The sequence below is a fragment of the Struthio camelus genome, chromosome W (genome assembly GCF_040807025.1).
Source record: "Struthio camelus isolate bStrCam1 chromosome W, bStrCam1.hap1, whole genome shotgun sequence".
NCBI lineage: Eukaryota > Metazoa > Chordata > Aves > Struthioniformes > Struthionidae > Struthio > Struthio camelus.
In genome coordinates, this window is record NC_090981.1 from 66,742,469 (window position 1) to 66,763,589 (window position 21,121).

Here is a 21,121-nt window from a genome sequence, read left to right on the forward strand (position 1 = left end):
AGCATACTTCAGCAAGTATCCACAATACTTGCTATACTCTGAATTTCTTGCAAAGCTAGACAATCTGGTTTTGAATGATCTCTCATCTTTCACAATCATCACTGGCTCATGCCAGTGGAGTGGCAGAAACAAGCTGCAGTGAAGCAACATTTTGACGGGGGTGGAGGGAAAAGAAAAAGATATCACGGTAAAGACTGAAGTGTTTGCCGCTATTCTAGTCTACGAAGCACAGTACGGACTGTGGAGAAGCGTGCTCTGTCTCTAACATGGGATCTGTTCCCCATATTATGGGAACAAAGAGATAAGGGTGAGACTATAAGAAGTTAAGAAATGAGTTGTACCATATAGCACTAGGGTTGCATGCAATACACTTCTTGGAAGGCTAGCAGATTTGCCAGAGTTCTCTAGAAATTACCTAGTAAAAACCAGTTATTCCTCAGCCAGGAAAAACAGCATCTCAAATAACAAACGTTGACTAACAATTCTCACAGTAATTCACATTTTTAAGAAAACCAGCAGGCTCTTTTTTCAGTTACATTTATTGTTCTTTTGAGAGGCACAATGGAAAATTTAGCTTTCTCCTGTTTTCCTCTTCCCTTGCAAAACAGCAGGGTACAAGTTATAGCCATGAATCTACAATCAGTATATACTTCAGAAGGTCTCCAATTAAATTTTCACCTTTCCTGATGACAAAAGAGGTACATATATGTCAGGCAGCACAAGTAGCTGAAAGAAGAAAAGTTAAAGCAATACTTGCTTAAAAAGCTGTACTGCTATTTTAAGGCAGGTTCGGTGAAAGATTGACAGGCATTTTCCTCAGGAAATTAGAAGAATTTTGCCTACAGAAATACATTTACTTTAACTGAAAATAGGTTTTTAGAAAATATTTCATCACCGTAAGATTATATTGGCTTTACACTTCCTTTAGTTAGAGAGACATTATTGAATTTTTTTTTCCAGAAATCAGACTTCTCAATCATTCCTTCACCTTGCAGGAATGGCACGAAATGAAGGGAGGTAGTGATGATTTATCTTCGTAACAGGCATACTTTTTTGGGGAATTATGAATCTGTGCACTTCTGGAAGCATCCGGAATCTCTCAGGCTGTGTTCTCAATGATGAGAGCAATACCTTGTCCACCTCCAATGCAAGCTGACCCAACTGCATATTTCCCACCACGACGCCTGCACAGAAAAAGTAACAGTGGAAGTTACGTATAGTTATAAAACCATAGTAGCTGTTCTCCTAATTTTATGAAAGGAGATAAAAAAGCCTATCAACTAGCTATCAACTTTCTAAATGTGAAATTAAAGATGAGGCTTTGAAATATATATATTCTTCATTTTTTGAAAAAATATTACGAAGCCTGAACTAATGTTGAAATATTTCTGTAGGAAAACTGCGTACACACCTTAATTCATGAACCAGATGAGCTGTGATCCGCGATCCCGAAGCACCCAGAGGATGACCAATTGCGATGGCACCTCCATTGACATTGGTTTTTTCAGGGTCAAGGCCCAAAGCTTTTTCAACTGCTAGATACTGGGGTGCAAATGCTTCATTCACCTAAAACACCACAGAAACAATACAAGTGTTCATGCTTGACTTTCCACACCAGCTTTCAGCAGCACGTGTGCGTTCAAGATTAAATGAGGCGCATTTCTTCTCCTGGATGCTTTGAGGAAAAAAGCAAACAGACAAACAAAAAAACACCACACTATTCTGTGTTTTTAAAAGTGTTCTCAGACAACGTATAAATTGCCACTCCAACCCACTGTAAGTTCAAATCCTTCTGGCACGTGTGATACAAAGCAAATGTGTAGCATATTTTATAAAAGAGGTGTGGTATATTCTGATGCAATGTGTTTGTGAAGAGCCTGTTGTTTTGGCCAAAAAAAGGGCATCGTTCACAAACTGAGAGTTTCAACTAACTTAAGCAAAACATTAACAATCAAGCCAACAGAGTAACCTCATGTCACCTGCGGATATTTTTTGTTTTGGTATCAAACAATTTTCAGTTTCCACGCGCTTCAGATCTTTGTATCGCCCATGCAACTGCACAGTAGAAACTGGCTGGACAGAGGTCAGGGAGGTGAGTTGGGACAAGCAGGCTCTAGGCATGCAGAAACACCTACCTCATGATTACAGGCTACACGAATACCTGGAACGTTCCTGCTAAAAAGGCCAACAGTAGAGCCTCAACGTTCATTTTACTCTCCTTACCTCCACCAAATCCATGTCCTTCAGGGTCAGTCCTGCCTTCTTCAGGACTTCAGTAATTGCAGGTACAGGGCCTATTCGGGAATTGTATGCACAGTTAATAAAAAAAGAAAAAGGCTTTTAAAAATGTTATTCATGGGACAGCCCTACAAATTCTCATCAGATGACCTAACTCATGACCCCCGACTGAGCCAACGAACTCCAGATATGCCGCTCACCTGCTTTATTAGGGGGTAAGAAAACTCTTAAATCTCAGAACTAACCAATTGGCAGCTTCCTCCACACACTGCCAGGGAGAGTTAGGAGCGTCATTACTGCTGCACAGCTATGCTAGTAAACACACGTATAACTTTCAGGTCAAGAGGACTGACAAGTCAAAACAATCTCAAGACTCTTCTGAGATACTCTCCTCTCCAGCAGTCCTTGCCTCGGCCTCTATCGCTTGCTGCCTCCAGACAAACAAAATAAAAACCAAAAGGCAGGATTTCTGGAGTTTGGTGGAGTATGTTCACCTTATGGGTATTGCTGTTCCGGTGTTCTAAACACAACTTACCTGTAAATCTTCGAGCTAAAAAAAATAAACAAATAAATTCCTTGGACCCAAGTCAAACCAATCAACTGAAGTCAGTAACATTTTTTGGAGACTTTGGTAATAAAATCATTCTCTTGAAGAAAGCTGACATCGACGAACTTATCTAATTCATTAGAGGAGATTATTCTCAAAGCAGAGCTACCTAAGGAAAGAGATACTCAAAGAGAATTTGAAATGGCTAATTAGATCTGCGCTTGCAGGATAAAGATATCATTACGTTAGATACGAGCTGATCATAAGACAAACAAAAAACAATCCTAAAATGCTATTCAAGCATCTCAGTACCAAAAAATGGTGTGGACAACTCATAGGTCAAAGAATGAAAAGAATAAAAACAAGTAAGCGACCAAAGAGACAAAAATTGAAAGATAAAGGGCCCAATTCAACGCTCAGTGGATCATTAGAAAGATACAGGCTTACTGCTAGACCTTTAATACATCTTATTATACACTGATTTTAGCATGTCTTTATGTGTGAGACTAATGGGAGGATCTCATGTAGACAATATACAGACCATTAAGAGCAGCCAAGAAGTTTTTTTTTTTTAGGATAATGCATTCTCTCACTAGACACTGCGAGGCAGGACTCCCTAACACTATCAGTATGTGACAGGGCAGTCGCTCAGTCCGAGCTCCTCTATTCTCAGATCTGTTTCTGTCATGTCTATGAATCTCATTTGGTCTTTCTGAGTAGCTGCAGACAAGCTGTGGCGTTTAAGAGTTAGGATACTAACAGTTTCTCCATATGATTTATGAAGTTTTTAAACAGGCTAAAAGAGTTGCCTGACCTAGAGAGAATGGGCTAGTTTGGAAAGCACAATGGAAGCATGAAGTCTAGCGAAAGAAACCCTCCCTCAACATTTGCTTTAAAGGTTGGGTTAGTAGGATTGCCTGAACAAGAAAGCAAATCCGACAATGCTTCATTTGCATTTCTACTGACACATGAAACCAGCCAACAATCACTATTCTGAACAGTGGCAGCAGAGAAAGAGAGAGAGCTGGTATACAATGCTGTCTACAAACTGAAAATAGGGAAAAAATCCTGGGGTGTCTGGATCAGCTTTGAGGGTTCATTTGCACTTAACAGCTGCCTGATTGGAAAGTGTAAAATATGGGACTAACAAAAAAAGCACTTGGTCTTCCAAAATGAAACCTCAACAGAAGCTGTTTACTGGAATCCATTCTTACCCTGAGCAACTGAGTAACGGCTGAAAGGGATACACATAGCCAATACTGCTTCAGCAAGAAGTCAGAAAGACAACTCACAGCTATACACATAATAATGGGATTTAAAGCTTCTGGGAAACGAAGGTGAATTGCAGGAGTAAATAGATTTTTAAAAAGGTTGGGAGAGCTCCTAGAGAGGGTAAGGAGAAAAAAAAAAAAATCAGAGGGGAGTATGGCAAGGAGTGTAGTTCAGTGTTAATGCTATACCTCAGGCACCGCACATACCCTTTAAGCCAAATTGCCAAGTAGTGCTCTGTGGTAAAAGCGACAGACCAATACAGTAAGAAGAACAATCTATCCATAGTAAGCAACACAAACTTCTCTCTCGGAGCTACTGAACTCAGCACACTGCAGCTTCCCTCTCTTGCCCTTATAATGCCCAATACAAGAATATTCTAACGTTACTTTACAAAACGTGCTTTATTGCAGCTTACCAATGCCCATTATGGTAGGGTCGCAGCCAGATGAGTGATAAGCTACTACTCTCGCCAGTGGAGTAAGACTGTGCTTTGTAAGTGCTGATTCACTGGCAATGACGACCGCTCCAGCGCCATCACACACACCCTTAGAATAAAAGAGAAAAGCATTCTTAGTGGAAAAAAAAACACTTCAAACTAAATATGCCCCTCTTAGAAAAACTCGGTCCAAGAAGTCGGTATTAACTTTTAACATACAATTGTATTAGTTTATCAAGACAATAAACCACAATCTTCCGCTATCCTGTGGACTGAAACAAAGGTAAACAAAGATGTTTAATTAAATTCCAAATGTTTTACAAAAGTAAAGCACGTTTCTTGCCACCTAAAGTCTCCCTTGCACTGGAAACATCATTCTGCAGACTTGCAGGGACACTATTAATATTGAATAAAATACATCCTTTTAATTACAAAAGCTACTTTTCAGACACCTATACTTTCTGTGGCTATGATCTATTTTATGCAGGAATTCAGAGGTCCTTCTGACTCAAAACCCATCAATCAATTGATTTGAGGTAATGTCTGTAAGAGGAACAGCCCCTAATGATGTGCTGCTAAACTCCCAGTCTACTCTGAGTAAAAGCAAAATGTATTTCGGACTACAGAGGATACCGATTGTAGTACAAAGTCAAGCAGCAATATGCCCAGTAATCACATACACGATTTGTGAAGCAAGTGTTAAGTAACCTTTACGCCTAAAGGAAACAAGAACAGCTAATTCCAGCAGAGTTATACACAGCCATGGCAGATATCAGCCACATACTTTCATGGATGCCTTGGCAAAAGGGCAGCGACACTACAAAGAATCATATTTTAGGACACAGGAGCAGACTGAAGGATCCCTTACCATCCAGGGGCCGGAACAGAACCACAGAATTAGAAATCACTGTTGGCAGAAGACAACTCTGACAGCCAAAGACGGCTCAGTAACGGAGAAATACAGTACTAACAAGCCTGGAGAACCTTAGAGGTAAGGCCTTCACAATCCAAGACACTGACGTACTCACTGAAGCATTCCCAGCAGTGACCGTTCCATCCTTCTTAAAGACAGGTGGGAGCTTTGCCAATTGTTCCAGCGTAGTCTGGGGTTTTGGGTGCTCATCCTTTTGCATACTTTCTTTCCCTTTTTTTGTTTTCACTTCAACTGGTGCCATCTCAGCATTAAAGTAACCAGCATCATAAGCTACAACCACAAAAAGGAAAATAAAAGACCTGTGATAAAAATAGTAACAGATTGCCCAGCATGACCAATAATCCCATTTTCGGGTACACACAACTTCCACTCCATTTGAACCAGGAGTTGAGGAACAGTTCTGTTTATGCTTTGTTCTGTTTCAATAGGCTGGCTGGGGTTTTACTGTTTGTTTGTTTTTTAGAAACCGGGCATAAACTATACACAACCAGTCTCAAATTTCTTCAAAGAAAGTCTCTAATATTACAGAGTTATTTCAAGTTTAAATAACTGAACTTTTTTTTAAACCACTAGATTTATTTTTGCTACAGGCCCCCTGTACTTTTGCTTTATTCTACTGCTCTGTAGTTTATCCAAGGGCCAAGAAGCTAGCAATCTCACTCAGACAGGAAGGGAAAAAAAAAAATACCAAGTCACATCTTCTCTACTGATAACTGGCATAAGCTACTGTATATCAACTAAAATCCAGGCCAAGCTGCTCCTCCAAAGGGTCTGGCACTCCAGTCAGGATCTTAGAACGGGATTCAGCTGCCTAAACAGCCCGAGACAATTCAAGACACTGTAGGTATCTAAGATGCCCATAAGAGTATCCAGCCACAGCACCCAACGTGACAGTAGATGCCAATATTCAGGCAACTAAACCCTACCTTTTGTGTCCACAGTGTTTGATGTGAACGCTTCAGTTTAAAAGCCAAAATCCCTTCTCACAAAACTGCAGCAGGACTACCAGCCCCTTCAAATCATCCCACAGATTTAGGTCTAAGGGATGTAAAACTAAGACACTGAAACTGCCTTGTCTGCTGTTATTTAGCTGCCTCTGAGCTTTTATTGCGAGTGCTACACAATTTTTTTGTTTCCCTGACAAGCCCCAAGATCCTGTCCTTAGCGTGGGATAAGACGCACCAGTCATAACAAGTAGAAAATGAAAGCAGCAAAACAAAACCCTAGCAATCAAACACAAAACAAGGAAGGAGCAAAAGCCTCTTCAGTGGCCTTGTTTCTAGCCAAGGCCCCACCAACGGCAGGAGTTAGCTATCAAGACCAGCAGCGGAAGCAACAGATTCATAGGTGATTAATAAAAGTTACTAGCAGCACTACTGTACCCACCGAAAAAACATAAAATCCACCTTGGAGAGCAGCAGCTGTTAAAAAGCACCATTATTATAGTCTAAAGATATACCTAGATCCTTGCTTCTTGTGGTCACCTTTGGGCTGCGATATATGTTGAAGTCCCAGGAAGGCACTAGATGTTCTACTGGCTTTTGACCTACCATTCTGTTTACACTATCAGTCAATGTCACAGTAACCTAATGCCTCTGAATTATGGCTTTGTCCATGGAAACCTTCCACGGAACAGTTTAAAGACAAGGTCCTGAACAAATAACCCCTCTTCATATACCACCTGCTCTAATGTTCAAGATACTCACAGATTTTTAAAATATATATTCCCATCCCCCTCTCCTCTGCCCCCCAATTAAAAAAAAAAAAAAAAAAAAGGACAAACAGGTAAATAAGTTGGCCTTTCTATGAAAGTATGGATGCAGAAATTGGGAGATTAAAAAAAAATAAAAGTCTTGCTTCTAATTTTACAGATTAGTATATGAAGAAAGCTCATTTGGCTAACCAAAGTTTACAGATCCTGTAAGACTGAAATAGCATAACATCTGCTTCTGAAAGCAAAATGCTAGACAATCTTATAAACAGAACTGACCAAAATCTTTCTAAGAGTCAGAATCTGTCTTCACCGGACTGTTGGTAAGCACTGCCATGAGTTCACAGCAGTGGAAGAAAACCTTTTGTCTCTTGGTGAACTTACATGACTATACAAATGCAGGATTACAATACAAAAATACAACATTGGTATTACAGCCATCTGAAATTGTTTTCAGAATTCAAAAGCTCTAACCCCCTTAGACTGGGTGACTTGTATCACAGGGCAAACATAAGATGCATGAATTGGAGCACCCTCATATCAAAAGGCAAATGACACTAGGAGGTTATAGCTAGCAATATTATTTTTCATGAGTAAAGTTACATTACTTCTTCGATCTTTCAGGGGCTTTTCCCAGGTAAACACACACTCGTGTTCTCAACAGAAAAGCTTCAAAGTGAATCACTTTAGTGTGCTGTGCTTATAACATTTTTGTAAACAAATTATTAATGATCAATACAGCCAGTAAAACAGAACAACATTAGCTAGACCATCCAATATGGATTTGCCTGCATATAAAGAACAACTTTGGAACTTTTTTTGGTGTGTGTTTCAGATGAATGATACTTATACATATTTTTGCATTTTTATATCTCTTTATTCGGAAAATAGAGAAAGATTCTGCAAAATACCCTATTTCTATGGCTGAAGACCAAATTTTGCTCCTCAGTAGACTGTGCAAAACCGGAAAAATCTTCACTGGCTAGATTCTGTGAAGGAAGAGAATGGCACTTAATAACCTGTAAGTTTTTAACCTGCGGAACTTCCATTCAATTTATGTAATAACTGAAAGTCATGAAAGTCTTTTGTTAGGTTGTATTTTTTTGTTTGCTTGTTTTTACACAGTAAGGAACCTGATTCTGCAAAAAACTATGCGGGCTTCAGAGTAAATCTACCCTTTACAGCAGCACAGCAGTTCTAAGTGATTCTGCTCTTGGAGTCTACCCATTTACATTCAAAACAAAATACAGTTTTGTCTGGCTGAAAAGGAGAAGTTACTATTTTTTTTTTCCTTTCCTTTTCTTTTTTTTTTTAAAGCAGCACAATGGTTTGCCCTGCCTTCCTCTACCTTTTATATGCAGGCCTTATGGCACATGAATAGTGTGTTACACCTCTATGTGGAAGGTAGCTGGGCTCTTTGACTCATTGAGTCAATCAGCGGGAACAACACTAACCTCTTCTTACATAAGAGCCTGGCACCACACCTACCAGCAACATACAACTACCACCAAACAGGTGAACGCTCCTATTTGGGCAGAACAAAGGGAATATACTCTTATAGGGTAAAGCGATTAAGATAGCATATACTGTAGTGCGGAAAACTGTAATGAATGTTAATACTTCCAAAAGCTTCATCCACTAGAGGTCTTGTTACTGACCTTGAGTTATACTTCCCAAAATTTCCAAATATAGAAAATGATTCTAATGTTACGGTCTGAAAAACTGAAATGAAGATCAAACAACAACTGACAACAGTCAGTTACAGAACAGCAGGAACACAGGTTAGAATTGTTACAGGTATACGTCCACTAAATACAAAGAAAAGGCATGCCAGAGGCTTTACAGCAATAGTTGCTGTTATCACAAAACCCAGTAAATTTATTGAATAAAATCATTTAATTACATTAAAACTAAAAAAGAAAAATCCGTTCATGTTTTATCGTCCACTGCTTTAAATAACCCCTCAAACAACCAGTTTAGAAGCACGTTACGGCTTCTTGCCTTCACACCACCGACAGAGCTCAGTTTGGTCAAGGATCTAAAGAACAGACCTCTAATGTGGCACTGCTACTACCATCTTAAAGCCCTTTGCTGTCTACAGTTGTGTGCTTTATACAGAAAAGGTAAAAGACCACTCACGCATGAAAGGATTTTGAAACTACAAAAATCATCAAGCAATGCAGGAGCTATACACAACTTAAAACCACTTTGAACTGATGCTGTTAAGCTGACTAGATTTGAAATTGATACCATATAAGCAAAGTACTTCCACTCCTAGATTTACTAACCGGCTTTGCACCTCTGTTGCGTTTTGACTGCATATCGGTCACAGTCCTCTCGTGTGATGTTGTATTTTACAGCCAGATTTTCAGCTGTAACTGCCATAGGTATTTTAACATGCGTGTCAGTTAGACTTGCCCACAACGTGTCTTCCAACTGCATGGAACATAATTAAAAGAAAATTATTATTGCAGAGCAATTTTAACATTAATAGTTTTTAATTATTCACTAGACTCTTGGAAGCTAGCGTCACTTTGCAAAATTAACTCGAGTTGCCTACAGATACTTTACTTAAATTAGAACAAATACAATGCAAAAGAGCATGCAAACTCTTGCGCTTTATTTTAGTTACTCTGTTCTAGTGCAGCTCCTTTCACTCATATGTGGCCCTGACAGGTTCGGGAAAAGCCTGTGATTTTTAGTATTCCAGTGTATTTTACTGATACATGAATTACTTACTAGAGAGCTATGAGAAAACGTATCTGTCTTTGGTACCAAGAAGGAAAAGTGAGGAACTGTGAAAAGGCACAGCATCTTATTGAGTCTTTGGCTCTCTAACTCAAGTACGGTGGAGATTTTACCTGCTATTAAAGCTTTCTGTGGGTAAAAGATCTCAGGTGAGAAAATACCTAAGCTTAACTTCAATTAACCTAATAAAGGCAAGTCCAGGTAGTCCAGCTAGGTTTTCTCATCTCTCTGTCACAAGTAAAGTTCTGCAAGATAAATCACTCTTCCATCTGTAACTGTGCAATTTAATTATCTTCATGATAAGGATCTAGTGGCACCTGTGGAGACTCAGTGTGATTAGCAACTTTGTGAAGGGGCTTTCTGCAAGAACTGAGGCTTAGTCACAGTGCCACATAGGATTCGCAGGAAGGACCATCAAGCATACTTCATAGTGTAAAAAACAGTGCAGAGAAAAAAAAAAAGCTGAAATATTGAAAATTTCTCATTTAAGATTTTGATTTGGTTAAGGCTTGCTGAGTAAACAGTAATTATCAGAGCAGAAGTGCTCCCTGCTGCAAATTTTCCACTGTATTCTCTGAAAATTCATCTTCATAAATTATTTTAATAATTTCTTCTGTCAATAGATTTAACTTCAATTTTTCATTTTTATATTGAAAGATGCTTACAACTTGGAGGCATGCGTGTTCTCTATCAGTCTACCTCTCCATTGCTAGCCTTACTAGCTTTCCCTAAACTCTTTATGCATCTCTAGTTCACAAACTCTGACAATAGAAAAGTTTTTATATATCACGTATACGGTACTTTGATGGATTATACCAAGTGAACAAAGTTTTGTTATGTAAGAGTTCACTGCTACATTTAACATGGGAGAGGAATTCAAATACAGTTTTCAGGAATTCATATACAGTTTTGGAAAAGTTAGAAAACTGGCATTCTTAACAAAAATTACCTGACTGTTTTGTTAATGTCTGAATACTCGATAAATGCTTTGAACAACTGAATTTGGATCTATTCTCCAATGATTTCACTTGCAAGACTACAGTGTCTATGCGCCTAATACTTTCTGTTGTTCTGTAAACACAACACTGTTCACAGGAAAAAAGGATAGTATTAAACCTTCAAATCTGCTCCTAATTTGGTTCCAAATCGAATGTTTCGAACAGCGTAAGGAGATTGGCTCATATTTTCAGCTCCACCACACAGAACCACTTCTGAGTCATTAAGGCAAATTTCCTGTTAACATAAAAACAAAGCAGATCTAGGATTTAATTTGCTGTTTTCCTAAGACAATAGCAACTACTTTAGAAAAGTACTGTGTCACCTACAAAGCCACATACAGAATGAATTCATGATTATTTATGTGTATATTCATGAACCGTTTAACCCTTTATTAAGAGTGGGGTCTGCCACTTTCATTATGTGCTCATTCACTGACCTGTCAATGCGGTAGGATTATACCAGTGAGGGGAGGAAGAGAATACGGGTGCATGCCTAGGACAAGACTGAGGAACAAAGCCATTAAGCATTGCCGTGCTTGTATACTTAGGTCAAAAGATGTTTGGCGTGATTTTTTAAAATATAGTACCACAAAACCAAAGCAACTCTTTTTAAAAAAAACCACCAACAACAAAAAACTATTGCCTCTCCACCTCCAATCCTCTCAGAAGGAATAGAAATCAAACCCCAAAATGTGAAACTAGGCCCTATGATTCAAAAAAAAAAAAGACATTGTTTTAGAAAATATTAGCCAGGCAAATTGCCAAAACCCAAATAATTAACCCCCCCCCACACACACAAATTCATCATTGGCATAGCCTTATCCCCTAAAAATATGCCCTGACCATCCAAAATACTGCTTCCTTAAAATAATTCATTTAGCTGGACAACAAAGAATATTTCTGTGCTGAAATGGAAGCTGACAATTATCTTGATACGCACGAGACGACTAGTTAATATTTACTAAATAGTAAATTTTAGTTAATATTTAAAAACTAGTTAATATTTACTATTTCTTAATAGCTGCTATGATTGGTCTGTAGTGATTTGTGTTGAGATGCTTTCTCTAGCTACTAAAACCCTTACGCATATTTCTGCAGTTCCAGGAGACTCTGCAGTTTTGTCATGTGCCAGAAAAATACAGAAATATTAGCTATATTGAAGAAATGCCATATTTGGAAGAGACCTTATGACCACTCTTTCAATGTAAGTGGTCAAAAATCTCCAACAGATTTTTTTTTTTTTTTAGTGTAGACTAACTCTTCTTGTGTGTGTAGATTTTCCAGAGAGCATTAGAAAGAACAGTCAGGTGAATAATATTGTACACCTGTAACCTTAACTCTGCATTGTCTTCCACATTTCTCTCTCTAGAGGATTAGATCTGAAATAATTTCCCAGCTAACAGGATTTTTTTTTTTTTTAAACTATGTGGTTGCTCAAATGTTTATAAAATTCACTTTCATTTTGTAAAGTCTCTTTCCTCCTTGACCAATCAAACAAATCAAACGAAAATCACTGTACCGTTGTAATGACTGATTGCTACTTGAATAAAAGTGTGTTGCTTCTTTTCTGAAGGATAGGAAAAAAAGCTATTTTTGATTTGGCAGATAGTAAAAATTGTGATGAAAATAAAAGACAAGAGCAGCACTTCTCTATGAGCAGCAGCAACAGCTCACATCAGCTTTTCTAAGCAGAAAAAATGTTTTTTCTGACAAAAGGAACAATGAGATTTGATTGCAAGAATACTTAACAAGTCATCTGTACTTATTGCAAGAATGGAATAAACAAAGCTAAAAAAACCCTTAGGTATTTGGTAAAGGACATGCCAAGAAACTTCTAAAGCACACATTAAAATTTTGCCACAAATTCCACGTTTGATAGAGGTGTTGACTAGTTCAGCAGAAATAAAGAGAATGTGAGTCATCAGATTTGACTTCTAGCCATTAATTGGTTCTCCATTAATCTTAACTCAGTGATTTTGGCCACCTATTTAGATTCTCTTTTCAAAGAGAAGTTGGTTTTCTTCTATTTTAAAAGCAGTGGTGCTATACATTATCTAACTCATGAGAGGCTTTGGATCTTTGAACAAAACAATACTTAATAAGCACAGGTTGCTGCTTACTAGCTACATGAGGAAATAAACAATGGGCAAAAAATAAACTCCGGTAATGGTTCTGACACCCAATAATTTCTACTCATACAAACAGGATCACAGAATGCAACTACTGCACAGCCGAGTTAACACTTAGTGCATTCCTTCAATTAAATTCAAAATAACTTCAGTGATGATTTTCAAACCATCCACAAAAACAGTGCTGTGCTGGCTGAACTGTTGCACACAACCACAGAAGACAACAGGAAGCCTCAAGCAGTGGTAACTAAAAATCCATAATAATACTCACCCAAACACACACTGTATGTTTCCAAACAAGTCTCTCCTCTCATGTTAACAATCTGATAAAGGTTAACGCTAATGCAGAAATACAGAAAGAAAGGGCTTTCTACCTGACATCCATTGACAATGGACTGGAAACCAGAGCCACAGAGTCTGCTGATAGTGAGGGCTGGAACTGGGACAGGAATTCCCACACGTAAACCAACATGTCTTGCAATATAAATAGCATCTACGGAGCTCTGCAGACAGAACAAACGGGAGTTTTTGTTACGCTCTTATTTCTTTGGAAAGTAAAAGTTTTGATCAAAAGTTTGAACGTTGTAATTGAATCACTGATAGAAGACAGCTCTCTGTTCAATAGAACTTCTACTACTCATAAGCAGCATTTTGACTCATTTCAAAAAACACTTTCGTATATGATCAAAGGCCAATGTCTGAACATGCATTTGAAAGCAACTGTCATAAGAGCAAAACATCATGCTGAAAACGGTACTGCAGATGTTAAGACTTTAAAGTCAGTGACTTAATACATTGTGTCTTACACTTTCCCTTATCCCTTCACTTCAAATCAGCTTACACACAGCGGGCTGACAAAAGACCAGACTTGTAATGGCAACTAACCGTTACCTCAACGTAAATTGAAATTCTTCAGGTTAACAGGGATAGGGCCCTCAAAAAACAGTCAATGTGGAAAGATGCCACTACTGCTTCATATCCACTTTGCAAAATTCTGTATGTGTGACATTTTAATGCATACGGATCTGTTCTAACAGTGAAATCTCAATCCTCCAAAACTTTTCATACATGGTTACATCGCACTTCTATTTGTACCATACACAGACCAGTCTGTTTTAGATCCATTTTTTTAATAAACCACGACTCATCATGAGACGAAACAAAAGTGATTAGGCAGCTGCACTCCAACTACTGAGTCAGCAGATGATTGACTAGAGTACAGGTACAAGACTGTAAAATAACTCTGCTAAAGGTTTGTTATGGATCTTTTCCATAGATCTTTGGATCTTGCCAACAGAAAGAACAGTCCTAAGCTAATATGTATTATTAAGACATAGTTCTAAGCACAAAGCCACCTGACAATGCAAGTTCAGAAGAAAAGTGCAATCAATCCAATTCCACTGAAGAAGGGGGATTTAAAATGGTCACACATTCAGAGTTATTTATACTTAATCAAATAATACTTAAAAGGAGTACAGGTCTAAGAAAAGAAAATCTACTAGGGTGGAGGAGGGAGGGATGAAGTAAGGGAAAATAAATTTAATCTCAATGTGAAAAGATGTTTTTATTAGCAGAATGCTATTCTTTATGTGAAAACATTAGATGAGATCTGAACGCAGCAGGTTGTCTGCTATTCTAGACCACAAACAAGTCTTATAAAAAAAAAAAAAAAAAGCTGAATAAACGAAGCTCAGCTGGTACCTGCAGAAAAACCCAAAAGAATCCAAAGCTACCTTTTGGGCTGAAAGTTCTTAAGAAGGAACATAGCATGTTTGTTCACGCATTGTGAAAGTTCTCAGTAATTTGTTTCTTCTGCACCCCTGAAACAGTCAAAACTGCAAGCAACGTCTTAGCGCCCAACATGGTGAAGTCGGAAAACAAAATAAAATCAAAAAACACTCTTCGCTTCCTTGCCTAAAGCAAAGGCGCTGATCTAGGTATGTGGATAACTGCAGTTTTGCAGTGCTGACACACTGCATACAATTGCATCTACATCACAAGCTCTTTGGAAAAGATACAATTTTCCAAATGCTTCTGCCAGTCAAGACATGTATCTTTACGGATTGCAGTAAAATTATATTCACTTAAAAAAAAAAACCCCAAAACCATATAGAGAAAACTCAAGGGAAACGGGCTCAAACCAGCTGTCTCCAGAAAGAAGAGGCTTTATATAACCCAGTGAAAACTCACTATTCATTATGTCATGCAGCTCAGGTCATTAAAATAGGAAAAACGTACCAAGGACTAGCCACTCAGCGCTTATTGAATCCACATTTTAGAGAAGATCAGCTTGTCCTACTTTGAACTAGCTTTGTGGTACTAAAAAAGTAAGATAAGTCTTGCTCCCAGTAATGTCACAAATCGAGTAAGGCAAGTCCCTTAAATATGAACAGGAAACACTACACTATGAATGCTTATTCATTCCATTTTCATGCCTTTGATTTATTTCTGTCTGCAAAACAGGGGTGACTATCTATAGAATCATACTGAAGTAGATGACTGAAATAATCAGCAACCAGCAAATTTTCCATGCTACCAACCTGCATGACATTGCCAACAATGACACTGTCAACGATCTCAGGAGAGACCTTGCCAGCCACCAGTGCAGCTCGGGCAGCATGCTCTGCCAGATCTATGGCCGTGAGGTCTTTGAGCAACCCTCCATAGGCCCCGAAGGGAGTTCGCTTCGCTGAAACAATGAATACACCTGCAACATAAGCAAGGTTAATCCATATGTTTCGATCAGGGAAGAGGACAGTCAAGCTCCCTTATATTTACTTAAGAGAGATAACAGCCAGACTCGTAGCAAAGAGAATGAACGTATCAAAAAGTTTTGTATAGGTAAGCAGATACAGAGTCTAAACCAAACAGAAAATCAGCAGGTCGTCCTCAAATAAATAATATCATAAATTCACAAGAGGCTTTGTAAACATAGACAACTTGAACACCGTGCAGTTCAAGATAAATAAGACACAGGTTGCAGGAATACTTTCGACAGGAAAGGTAGGCAGAATCAATGTTCAGAAGGAAAAGCTGAGAAGATTCTGGAAATAACTCTTTTCCAAGAAATAGGTTTGGGGGGGGGGGGGAAGATAATATGGATATACAGCAGAAAAAAGAGGCTGCCATACCACATCAGACATTAGTGTTACTGTGCAAAAAGCATCAGAGTAGGATTTATCAAATGCCTTAACAGACAACTGTGAAATAACCTGTTAGAAGAAGGCCTTTTAGAAAACACAGTCCATTCCCTCATCCTACAGAAAATCAGCACATAGTTGGCTTATATTCTGAAATGTTTTCACAATAAATTTATTTTTTATAACCAATTTAACTTTGATTCCTTTAACTTTAGGAGAAAAGCATTCCTTAATCAAAAGTTTAATGATACTTCTATAACGATATAGATCATCTAAACTGCCTAATCACCAGTCTTCCAATTTCTGAGGAGAAAATCCAGTTTTCAATAGACAGGAACAGCCTGTACAAGGTGCATGTGCATAAACGCATTGGCAGCCCGTAAGAATTTCAAAGTTGTTTTTAAACCAAACAAAACATCTTCTGACTAGCTGGCACAGCAGCTCCCTGCCACGTGGGAGGCAGCCTGTGAACTTTCGCCCAGTTGAGCAGCAGAACTCACCCACCCCTTTTCTGCCACTGCCATGAAAACACCTACATGTATTTTAAGCAACAGTATAAGGATACATAAAGATGTAAAAACGTAGGTAAATGAAAATGCCTGTTCATTAAGCTACTCATGAACGCTAAATGATTGCTTTCAGGCCTCCTGTTGGAAGCTGTGCTATCCATACTCTTTGGCTAGTTTGGCAGAAAGAGGGTGCTTCCCTCTGCTTCTCACGTGTTTGGAGCCCAGACTGCCCGAGTTACAGAAGAGGACTTTTCAAACTGGTGAAGGTCAAGCTTGTTCCACTGACAAGGATAGGAATACAATGTTGAGGTCTGAAATACACAATGAACACACGCAGAAGACCATGTGGGAAATCCTATAAGGTATAATAAGAAATAATTGCAACTTTGAGGGTAAGGAGGAATGCTAAAGACTATGTGCCTTTCCAAGCCATGAAGACGGCAAAATACAGTAACACCCAGAGGCTGCCCACAGGCCTCCTTCTGGGGGTGCCTGCAAGACCTTAAAAAGCCTTTGCAAAGCACGATACCACTGCTCCCTTGAGATGGTACACATCCAAAGACTGTAAGAAGCAGGGTTTTTTCGCCCTCAAAATAAAGAGCTACTATTATGCATCCAATTAACTATTATGCATCCAAAAAACCCACCACTCTTCAGTTTTAAGTGTAGAGAAAACGTCAGAGTCACTAACAACATGTACCTCAGAGGAAGCCTCTGTGTTTTCAAAGAGAAGTAACATAGCCTCTGTGTTTTCTGAAAAGTAACAAAGTTGGTATTGCAGGGAAGGTCCTGTGCCAAGGCTTGGAACGGGCTCCCTAGATACATACAGTTACAGTAAGAAGAGGCCACGTGCTATGTTCATGTTTGTTTTTTCGCTATTCATTTAATCATCATGATAATTTCGTGACAGGAAGTAATGGAAGACAACCGAATCCAAAACAATTGTTAATCTATTCACTGAATCTTAATTTTTGACCTTAGCTATACAAGCTGGGGGGTGGGGGGAGCTAGAAACTACTAACAGACACAACCTGTGAACTTCTGCGAGCTTTTTAACAAAGATGAGGATGCTTTAACAATTTTGTGCCTATGGACAACAGGTTTGTTTAATAAGGTTACTGTAAAAGTAGTCCCCGGACTTTGCAAACACTCAGGTGGCAGAGTTAAACTTAAGCCTGTAGTTTTCATTCAACAATTTGAAATTTCCTGTAATGAAAAGATTTCATTCAATTTCAAGTTTACTTCTTCATTAAATACTATTAATGCTTTTTTCCCCCTATACCTATAGGTTGGGCCAGAATTTTTTAGCTCTCATCCATTATCTCCTTAAGGGTTATCTCACGTTCCTAAGTTTGTCTTTCCAGTAGCAAAGCAGGCCTTAACACTCCTGTCTCCTTGCCTCCGCTCCTCCTTCCTACTGATTCCTGTCCCTCTATCTCCTCTACAGTTGTGCCAGCACAGCTGGTTGCAAGGCTTTGCTGTAGGCTACCTCACAGAACTGATCAAACTAAAAGAACTCTTTCTCCTCCCTTTCGGCCAGGTTTTTGGTTATCTACACTATTTGCTGAATCAGATACACAGTGTTGCTTTGTAAACAGTCTGGAGGTAGGAGGTGGAATTTACCCTAAACCTTCTTTTTACAATCACAGTATCTCCCTCTCTTTCATCTAGGCCGCTCACTGCAGCCCACTTCTTTGCAACAGCACTGTGGGGCCAAAGACTAATCTAAATCAGACCACACAACTGAAACTGAAAACTAACCCAGAATCAGGAGAAAATAAGAGGCTAATTTTCATTTAGATCAGTTCCTGTGGTCGACTTCACCTTCTGGTTGCTCAACAAAACAGCAATTCCAGATTAAAGACTGAGCTACTGGGGCAGAAGAACGAGCACAACCTCTCCCAGCCAGCAGTGCTGAGTTATGCTGAATTAACTGATCACAGAGCTATAACCTCAGGGGAATTACTGAAGAGCCTGTCTGATTTTGCTCGATGGGAGAGACATCTACAAATACCACTCCACCCACAAGAGGGCCAAAGGTAGTTGAAGTCCTTAGCGTGAAAGGACTCTAGGGCCGTGGACACCTCTACCATTAGTTACTATTGTCCTATGTTACCCCTGCAAGATTTCCAGAGTCATTGTTATTTTTCAAGGTGATAAACACTAGAAGAGAGAAAAATGCTATCAAAAGCATACGGAGCAGTGTTCTGGAAACTTTGGGGGCTACAAAGGTCACCCTGAATCCTTAGCAAATATTCAACCCAAGATATCTTTTAATCTGGTTTTATTAACCAGTTACTGCCAATTTGGGATCTATCATTATAGAACTGAAACTTTCTCTAACCCCTCAATGTTTCTCAAAAGTACTTTGTATGCAAGTATTTGTCAAATCATATTTTAAAGACCTATGAAATAATCATTAACCTCAAAAAATTAAGGTGCAAGAACAGTGGATAACAAATACTGTGCCAAGATGTGAGAGAAGATCCTGAGTCATCAAATAAGTACAGGCAAAGCTGCCCTCTGTATCATCCAGTTCAGTGGAGCAATACAACATTACCGCAACACTGCCTAGACAGCCTTTCATCACTGAAACTTCAAACCATGACTTACACTTATGTTATTATTTAGACAGTCTGTCAAGTAGCAAAGCATGATAAAATATGAAGAGTGTCCTATTTCAATAAATTTCATTTTTTTAAACAAAATTAGGTATTGAAGGACGTATTAGGTAAACTAGGCTAATTAGGTATTAGGTGTCTTATTTTTAAGAGACAAAAGTTTAAACCATCTAAGTGCCTGAAGTATTTCTTCACACAGCAACAGACACTTAGTAACCAAAAGAACTTATAAATGGAGGTTATCCTGCACTACTATCACAGCTAGCAAAGGCAACTGTTACATGTACCAGAAACTTTTAGGTTTCTGCATGTAGACATGGCCAGTGGACACAAATACAGATTTTTTGTACTACAACTGACACAAGCAGTACAGAAAGTCAAATATAATACACTTCCTTCCCCACAGGGTTTGTAAATCTGGGTTCAAAACAGAGGTTTGTGACGGATACCATGTATCAGTTCTCTACCGTTCGCATCTAATGCTGATAACTTAACTTCCTAATCCTGCTAACATAACTTCTTCCTTTTGAATCGTTGTTTTTACTTCCAGCTACTGCCCCCGTTCTGACATAGCATGGACAAAATAGGAGGAAAAAGAAAATGAAAAAAAAAAAAACCACCTCAAAACACTGAGCAGAAACGTGTTCGAAAGTTCCTTTTCCCACTTTTTCTGCTGGTTAAGAAAAACCACCAGCCCCGACCGCTGGGTCATGGCCGGGGGGGGGGGGGGGGTTCACACCGGGCTGCCCTTGAGGCAGAGTCCGCAGCCAGGACAGAGCCGCCGCGGAGCCGCCGTCTCGGACGAAACCTGGCCTGGGAGCTGGCGGCGGGCGACGCCGCGTGTCCCCCCGATCCGATCCGATCCGGCCCGGCCCGGCCGCGCTCCCGGCCCGGGACAGCGGCGGCCGCCAGCCCGCAGCAGCCCTCAACGCGGCCTACCCCTCACGGCGCAGCCCGCCCTCAAGGGGCCGCCGCCGCCGACCACCTCCCCGGCCCCACCACCGCCGCCGCCGCCACGTTGAGAAACCGGGACCCTCCCTTCCTCCTTCCCCCGCCGCCGTCCTCCGCGGCCCGCACGACGGCAACGCAGCAGCAGCGCCGCCGCCGCGCCTCACCCCGCAGGAGCGCCATGGCCGCCGCGCCGCCGCCGCCGCCGCCGCCGCCGCCTGCCTGCGCGTCGGCAGCCGCAAATTCGCCGCGGAGATGGGGGGGGAGGGGGAGAGGGCGGGGAGGCACGCCCGCGGGGGGTGGGACAGGGAGGGACAAATTTCTTCTTTTTTTTTTTTTAAATAAATATTTTAGATTTTATCTTATTTTGTCTTCCTGTCCTTCTCTTTGGGCTGGCGACTCGGGCTCGGGGAGGCGGGGCCGGGGGGAAGAGAGGAATCGGCGGCTGCGGAAACGGAGGGCGGCGCGTGCCCGTGCGGCCGTTGCCCGGCAACAGCGGCCCAGGGTGGAGGGCGGCCCCCGCCGCGCCTCTCCACAGGTAACTTCATCCTCTTTAAAACAGAGAAAAAATGCGATTTTTTTTTTTTTTTGGTTTTGGTTTTATTTTAACTGCGTTTTCTCCCTTCCCCACGGGCTGCCCACACCCTCCTTTAAGCACGCGAACAAGGGCTGGCGCTGCGCCGCCCTCTTCCAGCCGCTGGGAGCGGCCTTCAAGGCCGCAGCGCGCCGCGCACCTCAGCGGCGTCCAAGCGCCTCCGAGGCCGCTGCTTGGGCCCCTCAGCCGGCGCTTTTCCGCCTTCCGAAGTCATCGGCTGTAGCTGCCAGACCCCCTTGTCCCCGTTGGCGGAGCGCTTTGGAATTTTAACAACAGAAATGTTTGAAATACAGGT

General features: G+C 40.3%; 1 protein-coding gene across 2 annotated transcripts; it reads right to left on the bottom strand.

Annotated features, from left to right (window-relative positions):
- Window positions 1–521: 521 nt before the first annotated feature.
- Window positions 522–20,733, bottom strand: LOC104138525 (3-ketoacyl-CoA thiolase, mitochondrial). 2 transcript variants are annotated; one of them, XM_068924540.1, is made up of 11 exons: window positions 20,399–20,653; window positions 16,873–16,973; window positions 15,554–15,720; window positions 13,388–13,516; window positions 11,003–11,119; window positions 9,427–9,574; window positions 5,522–5,697; window positions 4,473–4,602; window positions 2,224–2,294; window positions 1,412–1,566; window positions 522–1,184 (listed from the first exon to the last, which is right to left on the bottom strand). In XM_068924540.1, exons 3-11 carry the CDS (start codon window positions 15,557–15,559, stop codon window positions 1,100–1,102), a joined length of 1,017 nt encoding a protein of 338 aa, XP_068780641.1. In that variant the 5' UTR covers window positions 15,560–15,720; window positions 16,873–16,973; window positions 20,399–20,653; the 3' UTR covers window positions 522–1,099. The 2 variants fall into 2 exon arrangements, with proteins under 2 accessions (XP_068780641.1, XP_068780640.1); XM_068924539.1 differs by lacking the exon at window positions 16,873–16,973 and having other exon boundaries at window positions 20,399–20,733.
- Between the last annotated feature and the right edge of the window lie 388 nt (window positions 20,734–21,121).

Excerpts from the sequence above, each read along its gene's own strand:
- LOC104138525 (XM_068924539.1), bottom strand. Across the intron at positions 13,517-15,553 it reads TTGTTGGCAATGTCATGCAG|AGCTCCGTAGATGCTATTTA; the intron begins GTTGGTAGCATG and ends TTCTGTCTGCAG. Across the intron at positions 1,567-2,223 it reads AGGACATGGATTTGGTGGAG|GTGAATGAAGCATTTGCACC; the intron begins GTAAGGAGAGTA and ends GTGGTGTTTTAG.